The sequence below is a fragment of the Rana temporaria genome, chromosome 11 (assembly GCF_905171775.1).
Source record: "Rana temporaria chromosome 11, aRanTem1.1, whole genome shotgun sequence".
Lineage (NCBI taxonomy): Eukaryota > Metazoa > Chordata > Amphibia > Anura > Ranidae > Rana > Rana temporaria.
Window position 1 is genome coordinate 52,516,628 of NC_053499.1, and position 15,581 is coordinate 52,532,208.

General features: G+C 44.6%; 1 protein-coding gene across 1 annotated transcript in view; it reads left to right on the plus strand.

The window, feature by feature from the left end:
• The window catches only part of CRACR2B (calcium release activated channel regulator 2B), a 70,429-nt gene that overhangs the window by 24,061 nt on the left and 30,787 nt on the right, over window positions 1-15,581 (plus strand). The window contains exons 4-5 of the mRNA XM_040328521.1: window positions 1,903-2,065; window positions 3,749-3,895. Of these exons, the coding sequence (XP_040184455.1) occupies window positions 1,903-2,065; window positions 3,749-3,895 (310 nt within the window). The remainder of the gene's footprint in view (window positions 1-1,902; window positions 2,066-3,748; window positions 3,896-15,581) is intronic.

Genomic DNA, 15,581 nt, shown 5'->3' on the forward strand with positions numbered 1-15,581 from the left:
GTACATACCTTAGTACAGCATATTCACCCGTGCATCCGGGTTGCGAGTCCTGCGGGAGTGGGTGTTCCTCACGTGTGTGATTGACGTTTTGGCCAAAAACGAGCTCCCCCCCGTCGCGTAAGCCGCGTCACGATTGGCGAAAGGAGCCGAACGGCGATGCGCATGTGCAGTATAGCGCCGACTCGCCGTTCGGCTCCTTTCGCCAACCGTGACGCGGCTTACGCGACGGGGGGAGCTCGTTTTTGGGCAAAACGTCAATCACCAGCTTGTGAGGAACGCCCACTCCCGCGGGACTCGCAACCCGGATGCACGGGTGAATATGCTGTACTAAGGTATGTACAGCTTGAAAAAAATAATAAGAGCCTTAATCGGATTGTAATGTGGGGGGGCAGTGGAATTAGAAAAAGTAGTTTTTAGGGTGAACCACCGGACTCCACTAATGGTTATACAAATTGGAACAAACCTAGAGCCCAACATCTTGGTGGTGCAGCCTGTATATCATGCCCTGTTGGGTGGTGTATTGTAGCCTTTACTTTTAATGGTTCTGTTTATGCAAAGATTACTTTATCTTCTCTCTCTGGGACACCATAGTGTTTACTCAACACTAGACCTGCATTTTACAAGACATTCATAAAATACAGGCTGTGGTGTGAAAACTGGTTTCCTAAAGAGTGTTCCCTTTTATAACGCTGCATAGTATACTCTGTAATTAGAGGAGAGCCAGGTCACATGGCCTTGAGAGGTCATGAGAACAAGCTTTGCTCTTCCCAGCACTTTTGTGTTATATTACAATTCATAGAAATAAATATGACTTGGCTTGCTTTGAAGTTCTGAAGCAAATGAAGCACTAAATACATTTAAAAAGCATATTACTTTGCTTTTTTAAATGTGCTTATTTTTTTCTTTTTTTTAAGCAGTGATATGACTTACAGGCTATATGACTGCTTACCGATTGATAAATATTTATTGCAATTTAAAAGCTCTTTTCTCAAAAATGATGAACAATTATTTCTGTTTTTAGGAGTCTAATGCCGCGTACATGTAAAAAATGTCATTTTTTTTAATGTCATTAAAAACGACCGTGTGTGGGCTCCAGAGCATTTTTCACGATGTAAAAAATGGGCATTAAAAATTTAAAACATCCTCTAAATTTTCAAGTCGTTTTTAACGTCGTAAAAAATGGTTTTGTGTGGGCTTTAACGACTTGAAAAAACGCACATGCTCAGAAGCAAGTTATGAGACGGGAGTGCTCGTTCTGGTAAAACTAGCGTTCGTAATGTAGATAGCACAATTATCACGCTGTAACAGACTGAAAAGCGCAAATCGTCTCTCACCAAACTTTTACTAACACAAAATCAGCAAAAGCAGCCCCAAGGGTGGCGCCATCCAAATGGAACTTCCGCTTTATAGTGCCGTTGTACATGTTGTACGTCACCGCGCTTTGCTAGAGCATTTTTTATTCACGATCGTGTGTTGGCAAGGCTGGCTTAACAATAATCGGGTTGAAAAAAAAAACATTTTTTTCTAGACTATTAAAAATGGTTGTGTGTTCGTGGCATAAGATTTCAAAAACTCCACCCGATTAAACATGGCCCCTGCTTTCCATAGCATCTATCCAATTCTGTAAAAACACTTCCTTCTGTTTTGCTTTATAATTAGTCTAAAGCAATATGCTGCTGGGTATTTCCTTTGGGCTGTGCGATCACTGACTCGGTGCTGTAAACATCACATTTCCTGTCGTTTGTTACTATCATTGACTATATTCAGCTGCAAAGTAAGAATGATTTTACCACAAGCTATAAGTAGCCTCCTTAACAATACTATGTAGACTTCTTTAGAAACCAGCTTATCTGAGTCGTGGCCACCATGCAAATGTATTTTTCTATTGCCTGTTATCTTTAGGTAAATTACTAGGGGTTAATATGACTAATGGAGAAGAAGAAGAGAGACCAGTAATGGAGGAAACGTTTGAATCTGGCTGGTCGGATGAAGATCAAGATGATGCAGAAGAAATGCTCTTCTATGCTTCTATGGAACAGTTGGGAGCTGCTCGAATATTCCAAGAGTAAGACTGAATCTATTCTACATTTATATCTGATAATTAATTGTATCCCTGTAGGTTGCAGATGGTAAATACTTGCCTATGTAATATCATTAGAATACAAATTCTATCTTAGCCAGCTGGTCAGAACAGTGGCTCATCCCTAGCTGGGATCCCTGAAAGGGAGCAACTTCTGTTCTGCTCTCTTTTTAGCAGTCCCCATGCTCTGATTAGTCTTCGTATTAAATATGTGCCTCCAACCATCCAAAGTGCTCAGAGTTCTATAAAAATCTTTCAGCTTTGTGAAAAATCTCGACACAAACACAGACTGATTCTTTTTTTTTTTTTTTTCTTTTTTTTCTTGTATATTAAAAGGATGTCGCCATGCATGTCATTTACCTGTTTACAGCTCCAGGTTCCAATCTCACAGCTATTGATTTATGACAAGTAGATGATGATTAGTGATCAGGCAGATATCTTTGCTTTTGTCATCAGCTACTGTCTGCTTTTGGGTTTGTGTTGGTGGATCTTCAGGTCTTTGCATATTATACATGTACTTACATACGTATGATATCATTATAATAAAATAGTATGCCAGTTGTTGCTGGACCATGGTCTGTGAGCATTAAGATACAAACCAGAGGGAGTGCGTGCATTGTCTTAAAAGCAGAGAGGGGTCAGAGATGTACATTTTTCTTCAGAAGTTAACTGAAGTCCATCGATCAACACTCCAACATTGTTACATGTCAAGTATGAAGAGAGAGCAATAGATATCTAGATAGCACACAGACTTTAGAAATGTACCATGATTTTTTTTCTCCCTCTCTCTTTCTCTTTCTCTCTCTTCTTCTCCTTTCTCTCTCTTCTTTCCCTCTTGGGTTCCGGGCTATGCCCGCGCGCTACCTATCTCTCCTTTCTCCCTACTTATTCTTTAGCCAATTGGAAAAAGAAAGGGAGATAGGACCGCAGAGCCATGGCTTATCACATTCAGAGATAGGCGATGCCCTTATAGATTGGAGGTCCTAGTTTAGGAGCCTATGGGTATAGCACTATAGATAGACCCAACCAATCATACCAAGCGACTAGTCTGACTTTCTTCATGTGTGAGCGAGGCACTAGGAAGATGACATGTCATTCGCCTTTAATATGCTGCATCCCTGTTTCATTATCTGTATCTGTAATCATACAGATACAGATAATGAAACAGGGATGCAGCATATTAAGGCGAATGACATGTCTGTTGTGGTTTTTGTGGACCTGTTTCCCGATGTAAATAAAAAATTTAACAAAAAAGAAATGTACCATAATAAGGAATCATGGAGCTATACACATCAAAATGTGTGACTGGACATAAATAACAAAATTTACAGATAGACAGTTGCCTTTACAACTTTTTTTCTTTCACTTTCTTAACCATACATCCTTAATGGCAATGGGACTGAACGTGTGATTATTTTTTATATATATATATATATATATATATATATATATATATATACTTTGCTATAATACATGCAGCTTTATCGAGAACAGGAGTTGGGTATGTAACTGCCTCTGTATGTGCCAAGTTTTTTTTGGCTTCATCAACTCAGCTTTCCTCCTAATTGTCCTTAGGCTGGTAGCACCCATATTATTTCATTTCCACATGATAAACACAGTACCCACCTTATCTGAAAAAGCAAAACATTATTTTATTCTTCTTACAAGACACAGGGAGCTCAGAGAACTGTGGAACCGTTTACGCAAGGAGCGCCCAGAGCTGCTAGCAAACTTTGAGGATTTTCTCTTCCGTGTTTCTTCTCATATCCGGGACATGCATCATGAAAAAGATACTTTGGAACAAGCTTTAAAAAGGTGAGTTAGTTCAACTGAACTGTCTACTTAATTTGTGCATTATATAAAAATCAAGGCCAAAGCTGTAGATCTTGTCCGAGAAACACAACGACATTGGGAGCTCATGCGTTTCAATGTTTCCCTATGGGAGCCGTCTTTATTGGTCTGACACAAGTTGGTCCGACTTTGAAAATGCTTCCTGCACTACTTTGGTCCGACTTTGATCCTTCTTCAGCCTATAGAATATCACTGAAGTCGGATCGCCGCCTTGACTGATCTGATTTTGGCATGCGACTTTTGTTTGAATGATCTTGAAGGGGCACTCCATGCAAAATGTAAAAAAAACAGGTATGAGTTCCCCCTCCAAGAGCATACCATGCCCTCTGGTCTGGTATGGATTTTAAGGGGAACCCCCATGCTGAAAAAATGGCATTGGGTTCCCCCAAAATCCATACCAGACCCTTGTCCGAGCACACCGCCTGACAGGTCAGGAAAGAAGGTGGGGACGAGCGAGCGTCCCCCACGAACCGTACCAGGCTGCATTTTTATATTTTTTTTATTTTGTGTGGAGTTCCCCTAAGATTCATACCAGACCGTGCCTGCATTGTCCGGATCAAATTCCGGATCCCTGTTTATTGAAGTTGGACACATGTCAGACTTCAAGTCGAAGGGCAAAGTCGGTTCCAAAGTGATACATACCAGTGTGAACCCGGCCTAATAGATCTTATTATGATTATGAATGTGAATTGGTCCTATAATAATTTATTTTCAGGGCTAATGAGATCTGGGGGATCAGATTTTATGATTAGTTTAGAAACCGGCTTAAAGCCAATAAATTGGAATTTATTGTATAATGCTCAATATTAGAGTGGTTTCAGAGGCATGCTTGTCAAACACAGTCTGAACTGCGAGAAATGTTTTTTTTTTTTGGATTTAATAAACGTCATTTAAAGTATCTAAGTATCTAAACCCAAAACTAAAAATGTATCATATTAAAGTTTACTAGTGCTTTTTTAGGTGGCTGTATTGTTTTTTTTTTTTTCTTTTGCTTTAATTTTACCTGGTAATCTTGCAGATAACACTTCCTGTACCTGGATTCCTACGTCACTCATCCATTTTATCTATGGAATGTACTATGGTTGCCACCCAAACTGCTCTCCTGATATGGACTACAAACATGTCCATATCTCTTTATCTTCCTTACATGGAGGGCAGGTCAATTGATGGTTTACAGAAGATAGCTAATAAGGTAGATAGTGTAGCGCTACCCTCGTGAGGGCCGCTGATGGAATCTGTACTCCACTGGTTCCCCGAACTCTGCAAGTCCTCTGACAACCTGGGTTCAGCCATTTTTTTTTTATCAACTATCACCAAAATAATGAACTTGCACAATGTCAGTGAAACGGTTTATATTTGTTCTACTGAGGCAAAAGTGGAACACAGAAAGGCATAACATAAGATTGTACGTCATAAAGGCAATTTGTTAGAATTAATAAAGCACTAGTATGCTATGTGATTGTATAATCTAAAGACCTCTACTTGGTAACACAAAATAAATGCAAAGAAACACAGTACATATGCAATCGCTTTAAATCCTTCAAGCCTATGTGAACAGGCAGCAGAGAAGCAGGGGACTGACACTTAACAGGACTATGTCAGACCACTCCCCTCTATCTCCTCAGCCCACATGCATTTAACATAAACTACCAACAAACATTCAGCAAACTGTTGTATTTAGAATGACTGGCTCCTTTAACCACTTCCCGCCCGGCCTATAGCCGATTTACGTCCGGGAAGTGGTTATGAAATCCTGACAGGACGTTCCAGAACGTCCTGCAGGATTTCATGCCGCGCGCGCCCGTGGGGGTGCGCATCGCGGCGATCGGTGATGCGGGGTGTCAGTCTGACACCCTGCATCTCCGATCTTGGTAAAGAGCCTCCGGCGGAGACTCTTTACCACGTGATCAGCCGTGTCCAATCACGGCTGATCACGATGTAAACAGGAAGAGCCGTTGATGGCTCTTCCTCACTGGCGTCTGACAGACGCGAGTAGAGGAGAGCCGATCGGCGGCTCTCCTGACAGGGGGGGTTCGCGCTGATTGTTTATCAGCGCAGCCCCCCCTCGGATCGCCACCCTGGACCACCAGGGTGGGCAAAAAAATAAAAAAATACCTGCAAAAAAAAAAAAAAAGTCTAAAAATAAAATAAAAAAAGCATTAAAAAAAGATGCCAATCAGTGCCCACAAATGGGCACTGACTGGCAACCTGGCAAAATCAGTGCTGCCCCAGTGTCCATCAGTGCCACCCCAGTGTCCATCAGTGCCACCCCACAGTGTCCATCAGTGCCACCTCACAGTGCCCATCCATGCCCAGTGTCCACCTATCAGTGCCCATCTGTGCCACCCATAAGTATCCATCAGTGCCACCCATAAGTGCCGCCCATGAGTGCCCATCTGTGCCGCCTATGAGTGCCCAGTGCCGCCCATGAGTGCCGCCTATGTGTGCCCATGAGTGCTGCCTATGTGTGCCCATCAGTGCCGCCTATGTGTGCCCATCAGTGCCGCCTATGTGTGCCCATCAGTGCCGCCTATGAGTGCCCATCAGTGTCGCATACCAGCGCCGCCAATCAGTGCCACCTCATCTGTGCCCGTCAGTACTACCTCATCGATGTCCATCAGTGCCATCTCATCGGTGCCCATTAGTGCCGCCATATCAGTGCCCGTAATTGAAAGAGAAAACGTATTTACAAAAAAATAAACAGAAAAAAATTAAAACGTATTTTTTTTTCCAAATTTTCAGTCTATTTTTAGTTGTTGCGCAACAAAAAAAAAATCGCAGAGGTGATCAAATACCACCAAAAGAAAGCTCTATTTGTGGGGAAAAAAGGACGCCAATTTTGTTTGGGTACAGTGTAGCATGACCGCGCAATTGCCATTCAAAGTGCGACAGTGCTGAAAGCTGAAAATTGGCTTGGGCGGGAAGCTGCGTAAGTGCCTGGTATGGAAGTGGTTAAACAAAACTCAAGAGAAATGTGAGCAGGCCCCTTATGCTAAATAATTAGTCTCTTAAAGGGGTTGTAAAGGTACAATTTTTTTTTCCTAAATGGCTTCCTTTACCTTAGTGCAGTCCTCCTTCACTTACCTCATCCTTCCATTTTGCTTTTAAATGTCCTTATTTCTTCTGAGAAATCCTCACTTCCTGCTTTTCTGTCTGTAACTCCACACAGTAATGCAAGGCTTTCTCCCTGGTGTGGAGTGTTGGGCTCGTCCCCTCCCTTGGACTACAGGAGAGTCAGGGAGGGGGTGAGTACGACACTCCACACCAGGGAGAAAGCCTTGCATTACAGTGGTGAGTTACAGACAGAAGAACAGGAAGTGAGGATTTCTCAGAAGAAATAAGGACATTTAAAAGTTAAAATGGAAGGATGAGGTAAGTGAAGGAGGACTGCACTAAGGTAAAGGAAGCTATTTAGGAAAAAAAAATTGTACCTTTACAACCCCTTTAAGTAAGATGAGGAAAGAACAAAAAGGGGCTATTGATCACTCCTTGGAATCCGGAAAATTCTTCAGCTAGCACTTAAGTATGATTAAGGAAATTATTCTTTGGGTGGTGGAACAAAAAAAATGTAGCTGTTGTGTAATCAACTCCTTGTAATTGCAAACTTCCCCTGTTTAACTTACAAGAACCTGGTCACCATGTATAAACTTTCAATAATATTGTATCCAATAGGGTCACAGAGGACAGGGATGTGAGCGAAGCACAGTTGTCTGCATATAGTGTCTGTGGGTAATAAAACACCACATCTAGAGACTGTAAGCTTCATCATTTTAGATTTTGTTCTTGGGTTTCATTATCCTTTCAAGTAGTCCAGATGAACAAAAGGTTTCAGTATTTTCTAATGGCACCATTTTTTTTTCTTTTTGAATGTTATTCGTTAACATTTTTGTCCTGGTTTCTGAAAATAGAAGCTGAACTATGAAACCAGACCTCCAGAATTATTTATTGCCCATACCTATCCCACTTTGGCAGCTTTGAGAATCAGTGGAATCCAAGATGTGCCAACCTCCAACATTGTATCCTTATGTATGACAGATTAGAAGCAGCATGGGACGCAGTTCATTTTTGCTCTGACTTCTGGCCATCTTAGATGTTACATGCTAATGACAATTTTTAAGTGCTAAATAAAGAAAAAGTAGCTTATCAACAATTTACCAATATACAACGCAGAAATGATTTTGTAATTTGAGATTTTCCTAGCTTATGACGGAAAATATTGATTATATGAAGACAGGAGGCGAGTATCTTATGCATTATCTTTCCTTTAATAATGCTCACAGCAGAAAGTGTATCTAAAACATTCAGTGTAAAAAACTTAAAACAACCACCACCCCCAGCAGTCCATCTAGTCACTAACCACGCCCCAACGGGGGACTCCATAAAAGGGGGCTGCTTGTGGTGGATCCTCCTCTTTCTTGATGCGACGCTTACAGGATAGAACGGCATCGGAGGAGAACAAAACAATGTAACCTTGAGGTCTAGACCGGCCGGTCGACGACGGACGTCTTCTGTGGAGAAGAGACGACTTTTCACCATGACCCAACAGAGGTCCGGGAACGCACGATCCCAACGGGGAAACTAAACCTGGATGTGTTTCATCCAACGGACGGGATTCCGTCCTTCTTCAAACTGGATAATCCGTTTGCCGAACGCAGATTGTCGGTCAGTAGCCTATGAAGGAGAGAAAAAACAACCGTAATAGGGAGGGTAGGGAGGGAAGATACTCGCCTCCTGTCTTCATATAATCAATATTTTCCGTCACAAGCTAGGAAAATCTCAAATTATATATCAGACAGGAGGCTCATATCTTATGCAAGTTCAAAGCTAATGTAGCAATCACAATTTTAACACATAGAAAACATAAGATATTCATTAAGGGAGAACTGATCTGGAGATGTGATCAGTAGGTCTGAAGTAAAACTGGCGGAACGTGGTCTCCGAGGACCAGTCCACTGCTCTCAATAAATCGTAGAGAGAGCCTCCTGTGACGAGCACCTTCGTGGCCATGGCACCCCTGGTGGAATGGGCCCCGAAAAGTGTGACGTCTATCCCCGCCATGTCCATGGCGGTCCTAACCCAACGCGCCAGAGAGGCGGGGGAGACTGGAAAATGGGGTTTTACATAAGACAGAAGAAGCTGGGAAGAGCCCGCGGGGCGCAGAGCAGAAGTCTGAGATTCGTACGTCTGAAGACAGCGGACGACGCAAAGGAACGGATGATCCGGAAAAGAAGGGTAAAAGACCGAGGAGATGCCGGTCTTTGTCCTGCGTACAATGGAGAATTCAACTCCCTGTGGGGAAAACTGTCGTCTGGAAATGTCCAGGGCTCTGACATCAGACACTCTCTTGACAGAGAGGAGACAGAGAAGGACCGTCAGTTTTATGGATAACAGTTTAAGTGAAAGGTTAGTGTTGTCCCCCCAACTGGCGAACATATCCAGCACCTTGGAAACATCCCAGGTCGCTTGGTATCTAGGCCTGGGGGGACGTTGGAATTTTGCACCTCTCAAAAGACGGCATATTAAAGGGTGTCTGCCAATGGGTAGAGAATCAATAGGTTGGTGATATGCTGAAATGGCCGAACGGTAGATATTAATGGAGCTATACGAGCTACCGGAATCGAAGGAATCGGCTAAATAATTGACCACTAGGGGTACAGGGGCTTGCACGGGATCAACTTGCCGTTGATCACACCAACGAACCCAACGCCCCCAGGCTGATCGATATGCCGATCTAGTCCCGGGGGCCCAGGCCAGGGCGAGGAGGTTTCGAGCTGACTCTGAAAGGATTCTATCAGGGGTAGGGATCCCGATACTAACCACGCGAGAAGTGTGAGATTGCCCTCTAGAACTAGGGGATGGAGTTCCCCGTTCGGGTTGGTGAGGAGGTGAGAGTATTGTGGGAGGTGTCTGGGAGAGTCCACCGACATTGCTAATAACAGAGGGAACCAAGGTTGGGTCGGCCACCATGGTGTGATCAGTACCACCGTTGCTCCCAGATTGGTTATCCGAAGGAGGAGTCTGGATAGTATCTGGAAGGGGGGAAAAGCGTAGTGCGTCCCCTTCGGCCAAGGTTGGCGAAGAGCGTCTACTGCATAAGCCTCTGGATCTGGCCTCCAGCTGAAGAAGCGGGGTAACTGGCGATTGAGCCGAGAGGCAAATAGATCGAAGGATAGCGGACCCCAAAGCTTCTGCAAAAGGAGAAAGATTGGTCGATCTAGTCTCCAATCGCTGGAATCTCGAAGATACCGAGAGTTCCAGTCGGCCACGGAGTTGAGGACTCCCGGGATGTACTCCGCTATAGGCGTGATGTTGTGGGACAGACAAAAGTGCCAGAAGTCCTTGGCGATATAAGCCAAAGTTTTGGATCTGGTGCCCCCCAGTCGGTTGACATACTGCACCGCCGCCACATTGTCCATGCGAAAAAGAATACAGCATGCTGGAGAATGAGGCATGAAGCTCTTGACAGCGAACAGGGCTGCCAATAGTTCCAGTGCATTGATGTGCAGGGAGGATTCTGTTTGGGACCAAGTCCCCCCTGTAGAGGCTACGCCGCACCGTGCCCCCCAGCCCAGTCGACTGGCGTCTGACTCTATAACCACGTCTGGGCTGGGATTGAATATAGTCCTGCCGTTCCACTCGACGGCATGGTGTAGCCACCATTTCAGTTCCTCTGTGGTCTCCTGACATAGGGTAATCTCGTCTGAATATCCGAGGCCTTGCCTCAGATGCATAATCTTGAGCCTCTGAAGGGCCCTGTAATGTAGAGGGGCCGGGAATATGGCTTGGATAGAGGCAGCCAGTAAGCCTACCAGTCGGGCCAGAGTACGTAGTGAGAGATATCTCTTGCGAAGTGCAGAGCGAATCTCTTTGCGAATAAGTGTAAGTTTGGGTTTGGGGAGGCTGAGGGTAGATTGGACGGTGTCTACTGTGAAACCTAGGAATTCCATCTGATGGGATGGGGTTAAGACCGATTTTTCGCGGTTGATTATGAATCCCAGATTTTGTATAAGGGACATGGCCCATGACATGTGTAACAGGGCTTGGGGCTTTGAGTATGCCATGATGAGAATGTCGTCCAGATAAATAATCAGACGCACCCCTCTGCTCCTTAGAGCTGCCACTACGGGTTTCATGATCTTGGTGAAACACCATGGGGCGGATGATAGGCCGAAGGGGAGGCAAGTGAATTGCCACATCTTGCCTTTCCACGGGAAACGCAGCAGATGCTGAGAGCCCGGGTGTATGGGTACCGTCAGGTAAGCGTCCTTGAGATCTACCTTCACGAGCCAGTCTCTGGGTTGGAGAAGGTCTCGTAGGAAATGAATTCCTTCCATTTTGAAGTGGCGATACTGGACGTGTTGGTTCAGGCCCCTGAGGTTGATAACCGGGCGGTAGCCCCCCCCTTTTTTGCGAACCAGAAAAAGGTTGCTTATGAAACCTGGGGAAGAAGGGTCTACTTCCACGATGGCCTGTTTGGTAAACAGATCTCTGACCTCCCTGTCTATGAGAAGGCAGCTTCGTTTTGCAAAGCGGATGGGAGGGGGAATTATATTGAGTAGAGGAGGAAAAAGTATGTCTATCGCGAACCCCTCTACGGAATTTAAGATCCACGCGTCTGCCGTAATCGCAGACCAGGCGTGGGTAAAATGTCTCAGACGACCCCCCACTGGGATGAGATCGAGTGTGGTGTAAAGCATACTCACCGGTATAGGGTCTGGATCGAGGGTAGCCGCGTCCCCCGCGTCCGCGCCAGGGTCTGCCTTTGGGGGGAAAGAACGGTGCTGGTTGAGCCACTGGGGCAGAGTAGTTTGGAGCCTGGTACTGATATTGGGTAGAGTTCCTACCCTGTGGCCTGTAAAAATTTGCGCGGCCGGCAGAACGGCCTCTACTTCTGCCGGCCCTGTTGAAAACCTTATTGGTTCCGGTACGTCTCAGAGAATTCTGAGCTTTGTCAAGGCTGGAAAACAGACCAACGAATTTGTTTATGTCTTTAATGACTGAATCCCCAAATAGCATGCCCTCGGCCGATGGGCCGGGTTCAGTCTCAGCCAGGTGTGAGAGTTGGGGATCCAGGCGCATGAGAATGGATCTGCGCCGTTCTACGGAACATGCCGTGTTGGCAGTGCCCGCTAGGCATAGGGCTCTTTGTGCCCAACCTCTCAGTTGTGGTAAATCAACTGCTTGTCCCGAAGTTGCTGCTTGTTCGGACAAATTTAGGATTTTGGTCAGTGGACCGATAAGATCCAAAACTCGGTCTTGTATTGACCGGAAGGACCTCTCAATGCCTTTTTTCTGAAATTTACCTGTTTTAATTAGGTACTTAGTGAGGACCGGGTCTACCTCCGGGGTAGCCACCACTTTCTTGGGCAATGAGGGTCTAGGGCATTCGGCTCTCAGCTTGTTACGGGCCGTTCTGTCCAGGGACTTCCTGACCCAAAGCTCTACGTATTGTGCCACATGTGGCAGGGGTGTCCACTCTCCGGAACGCGGGTGAGTAATCGCGTCCGGGTGGAAAAATGGTTCCCCTAGAGCGTCCAATAGGACATCGTCCTGCGTGGTAGGATTGGCGACTGTGTCGGTCGTCATGGCCCCAGCATCCTGATTGACAGATTCAGCATCTGATAATTCTGAGCCCTCAGAAAAGTCAGCCGATTCCTCAGCAGAGGAATCTTCGTACGAATCTGGCTTGGCTCTTCTAGGAATTCTATACCCCTTTTGGTGTGTCTCCCTGGGGTCCAGGGGTCGAGCAGATTCAGGTAATTGCTGGGGATGGTAGCCCGTGTTAGGGGCTGCCTGTTGCACGTTATTTTCTTCCCCTGCCGGGGAGTCAATTACCACCAGGGTGTGCTTTCTTTTATGCAGCACTTTACCCTTTTTTAAAGGTGGTTCGCCGCTCTGCGGCGGTGGTGGGTGTACCACATTGGGTTGTAGCGCCCAAGCGGGTGAGGCCGTGGAGGCCAGGGCTGCTTGAATGGACATTTGTATAATGTCCTGTAACTGTGTGGCACTCAACGTGTGTGAGGCAGCAGCGGGAGAGGAATCTCCATTGAGGGGATTTGTCTCAGACATGTCCAATATGATCTCTACTGCAGGTATATTAATCCTCAGGCAGATCTAAAATAATACAGGCAGGCACTAAAGCAGGGTTATGCAAAGTAGTTGTAAGCTGTATCTATATCTGGACCTGTGGTGTATGTCACAGACCGGATAATTATAAGAAGTGCCAGCTAGCTGAGGTATTAATCGTTCCTATATAGCTATATAAGCGTTTGCTATAAATCGTTAAGTTATAAAAAATCGTTTGAATAAACTTAGCAGTTCCAGGTTCCAACTATCTTCCCCTCCGTCGGCGCCGAATGGCGACAGAGGGGAAGGGAACCTGGACTCCCCAGCGGCCCGCGAAGTCTCGCGAGACTACGGCCGCTGGGCGCTGATTGGACGATCGATGGCGACGAAGCTCCGCCCCCTCCGAACGCGCGCTCTGTGCGGCAGTGAGTGAAGGAGACGAGCTTTCTCTCAGAATGGTGGTGACAAGCCGCGGTGCGCGCTGGGAAGACAGCAGAGGGGCTGAGGTGATGTGACAAGGGGGAGAGGGTCTCGAGCGCCAGAGAAACTGCGATAGGCACGGATAGACAAGGAAAGTCTTGTCAGAAACCGGAAAATGTGGAACAAGGAATGGTAATCCACAATAATTAAGTTAATACATAAATAAAGTTATATAAAATTTTTATAAAATTTATATATAACTAAGGGGACAATAATGAGGATAGGCCAGGGGAAGAAAACAGGAGTGGAAGAGCACTCTGTACATCCCTAGCCAACATCAATATACAAATATATATATATATTCTTTCTGATGATAAAATCTAATGGAGTACTTATCTGATCCTGTGAGCAGAAAGAAAGAGGAGGATCCACCACAAGCAGCCCCCTTTTATGGAGTCCCCCGTTGGGGCGTGGTTAGTGACTAGATGGACTGCTGGGGGTGGTGGTTGTTTTAAGTTTTTTACACTGAATGTTTTAGATACACTTTCTGCTGTGAGCATTATTAAAGGAAAGATAATGCATAAGATATGAGCCTCCTGTCTGATATATAATTCATAATTCAGCCTTGCCCAACTATGACATTTTTCTGTGCAACAAAATAAAGCTTACTTAACTGGTTAGACACAATTGCTTAGGAGGAATATTATTATGAACCTATAAAACGGTTGTTTGCAAAGTATAAAGAACCTGTTCTTATAACTGCAGTTTCTATCCCATAGCCGTCCACATAGTTGCCAGCATATCCAGAATACACTTTCCTGGACGTTCCTTAGTACACCTTCCTGTTCTATGGAAAAAGTGAAGTGTAGTTCAAATGCCAACTGTTACTGCGGAAACTTGTCTGCTGCCTCTCTTCCTGCTGGGACATTCGAAGGAAGGGAGACATGTGGCTTTTCAGGCTCAGGCTCTATATAGAGGTCCACCTAACCCCTCCAAGAGCTTAGCTCTGCCTCCTATCAACCAATTATCGAATGCCAGTACACATCAGTCAATTTCAAATGTTTCCCTCTAAGCTCAAATATGATCAGTGACTGAGCAGCAATAACTCAGGTTCTTAGAAAGAACATATTTATTCATGTGACCCATAATTTACCTTACAAAGATCCTCCGTCAGTGAGCTTTGGGCTTGTTTCAATGGCATCAGCTCGACATCGGTCTGAAATGCTTTTGAGATCATTCAGAATTCAATAACTGGTGCATTTTTACCTGCCGTTGACCCCCTTCCAGTTACCGGTTTAAGCAAGTTTTGCATTTCTATAGACTTGTGTCATAGAAAAATTAATAACGCACGTAAATAATTAAAATAAGCTATAAAAACTTTTTTGTCTATATAAAAATTAAAGCAAACGATAGGGGTGCGATCAAGAAAAAACGGGTTACATTTATCGATGCAGAGAAGAAACTTGTATTAATCCAAAATTTACAACCATAACATAAATAATATCACTTGTTAAAGCAGAGAGGATACTGCTGAATACTGATAAAACATACATGGTAAAAATAAGAATATGGCTATAGAGGATTCAACAATATGTTAAGAAAAGCAGTAAGGAAGGGAAAAAGACAGAGATGAAGAAAATTGATGGAGATAGAGAGGGGGAGAGAGAGAGAGAGAAAGAGAGAACGATACTACGTCACCATTGTGTCAGGTCAACATCTCCAGGGGAAGAGAGCTCTGAGAGCTTTCTCTCTGACCTTTATGCTCCCCTGCCCTCCTCTACCCCCCTCCAGGCTTCAAAATCCTTAGGATGCTTTTGGTGTAAAATTGCCTTACAACCAGATTGGTTGAATCTCAAGACTAGATATTTATTGGTCCCGAGTACCAATCCGTATCGGATTGGTCGCATTTTCAAGCCTTAAAGCAATGTTTCTAGTATTAAAAAAACTGTGTTTGATGTGTCAAGCAATCCTTTGATGCGTAGTTTGACCATTTGTTACACTAGTATGTTAAGGGCCCCTGCTGTGATGGAGCCTTTCAGCCTGTCCAGCTTCCCTTCAAAACAAAAGGACAATTTAGCTAATGTAATTATCACCTGAGATCTTTACCCATGACACAGGAAAAAGTCATTTTTTAAAGCCCAGCTGAGTGCTTGGTTTTGTCATA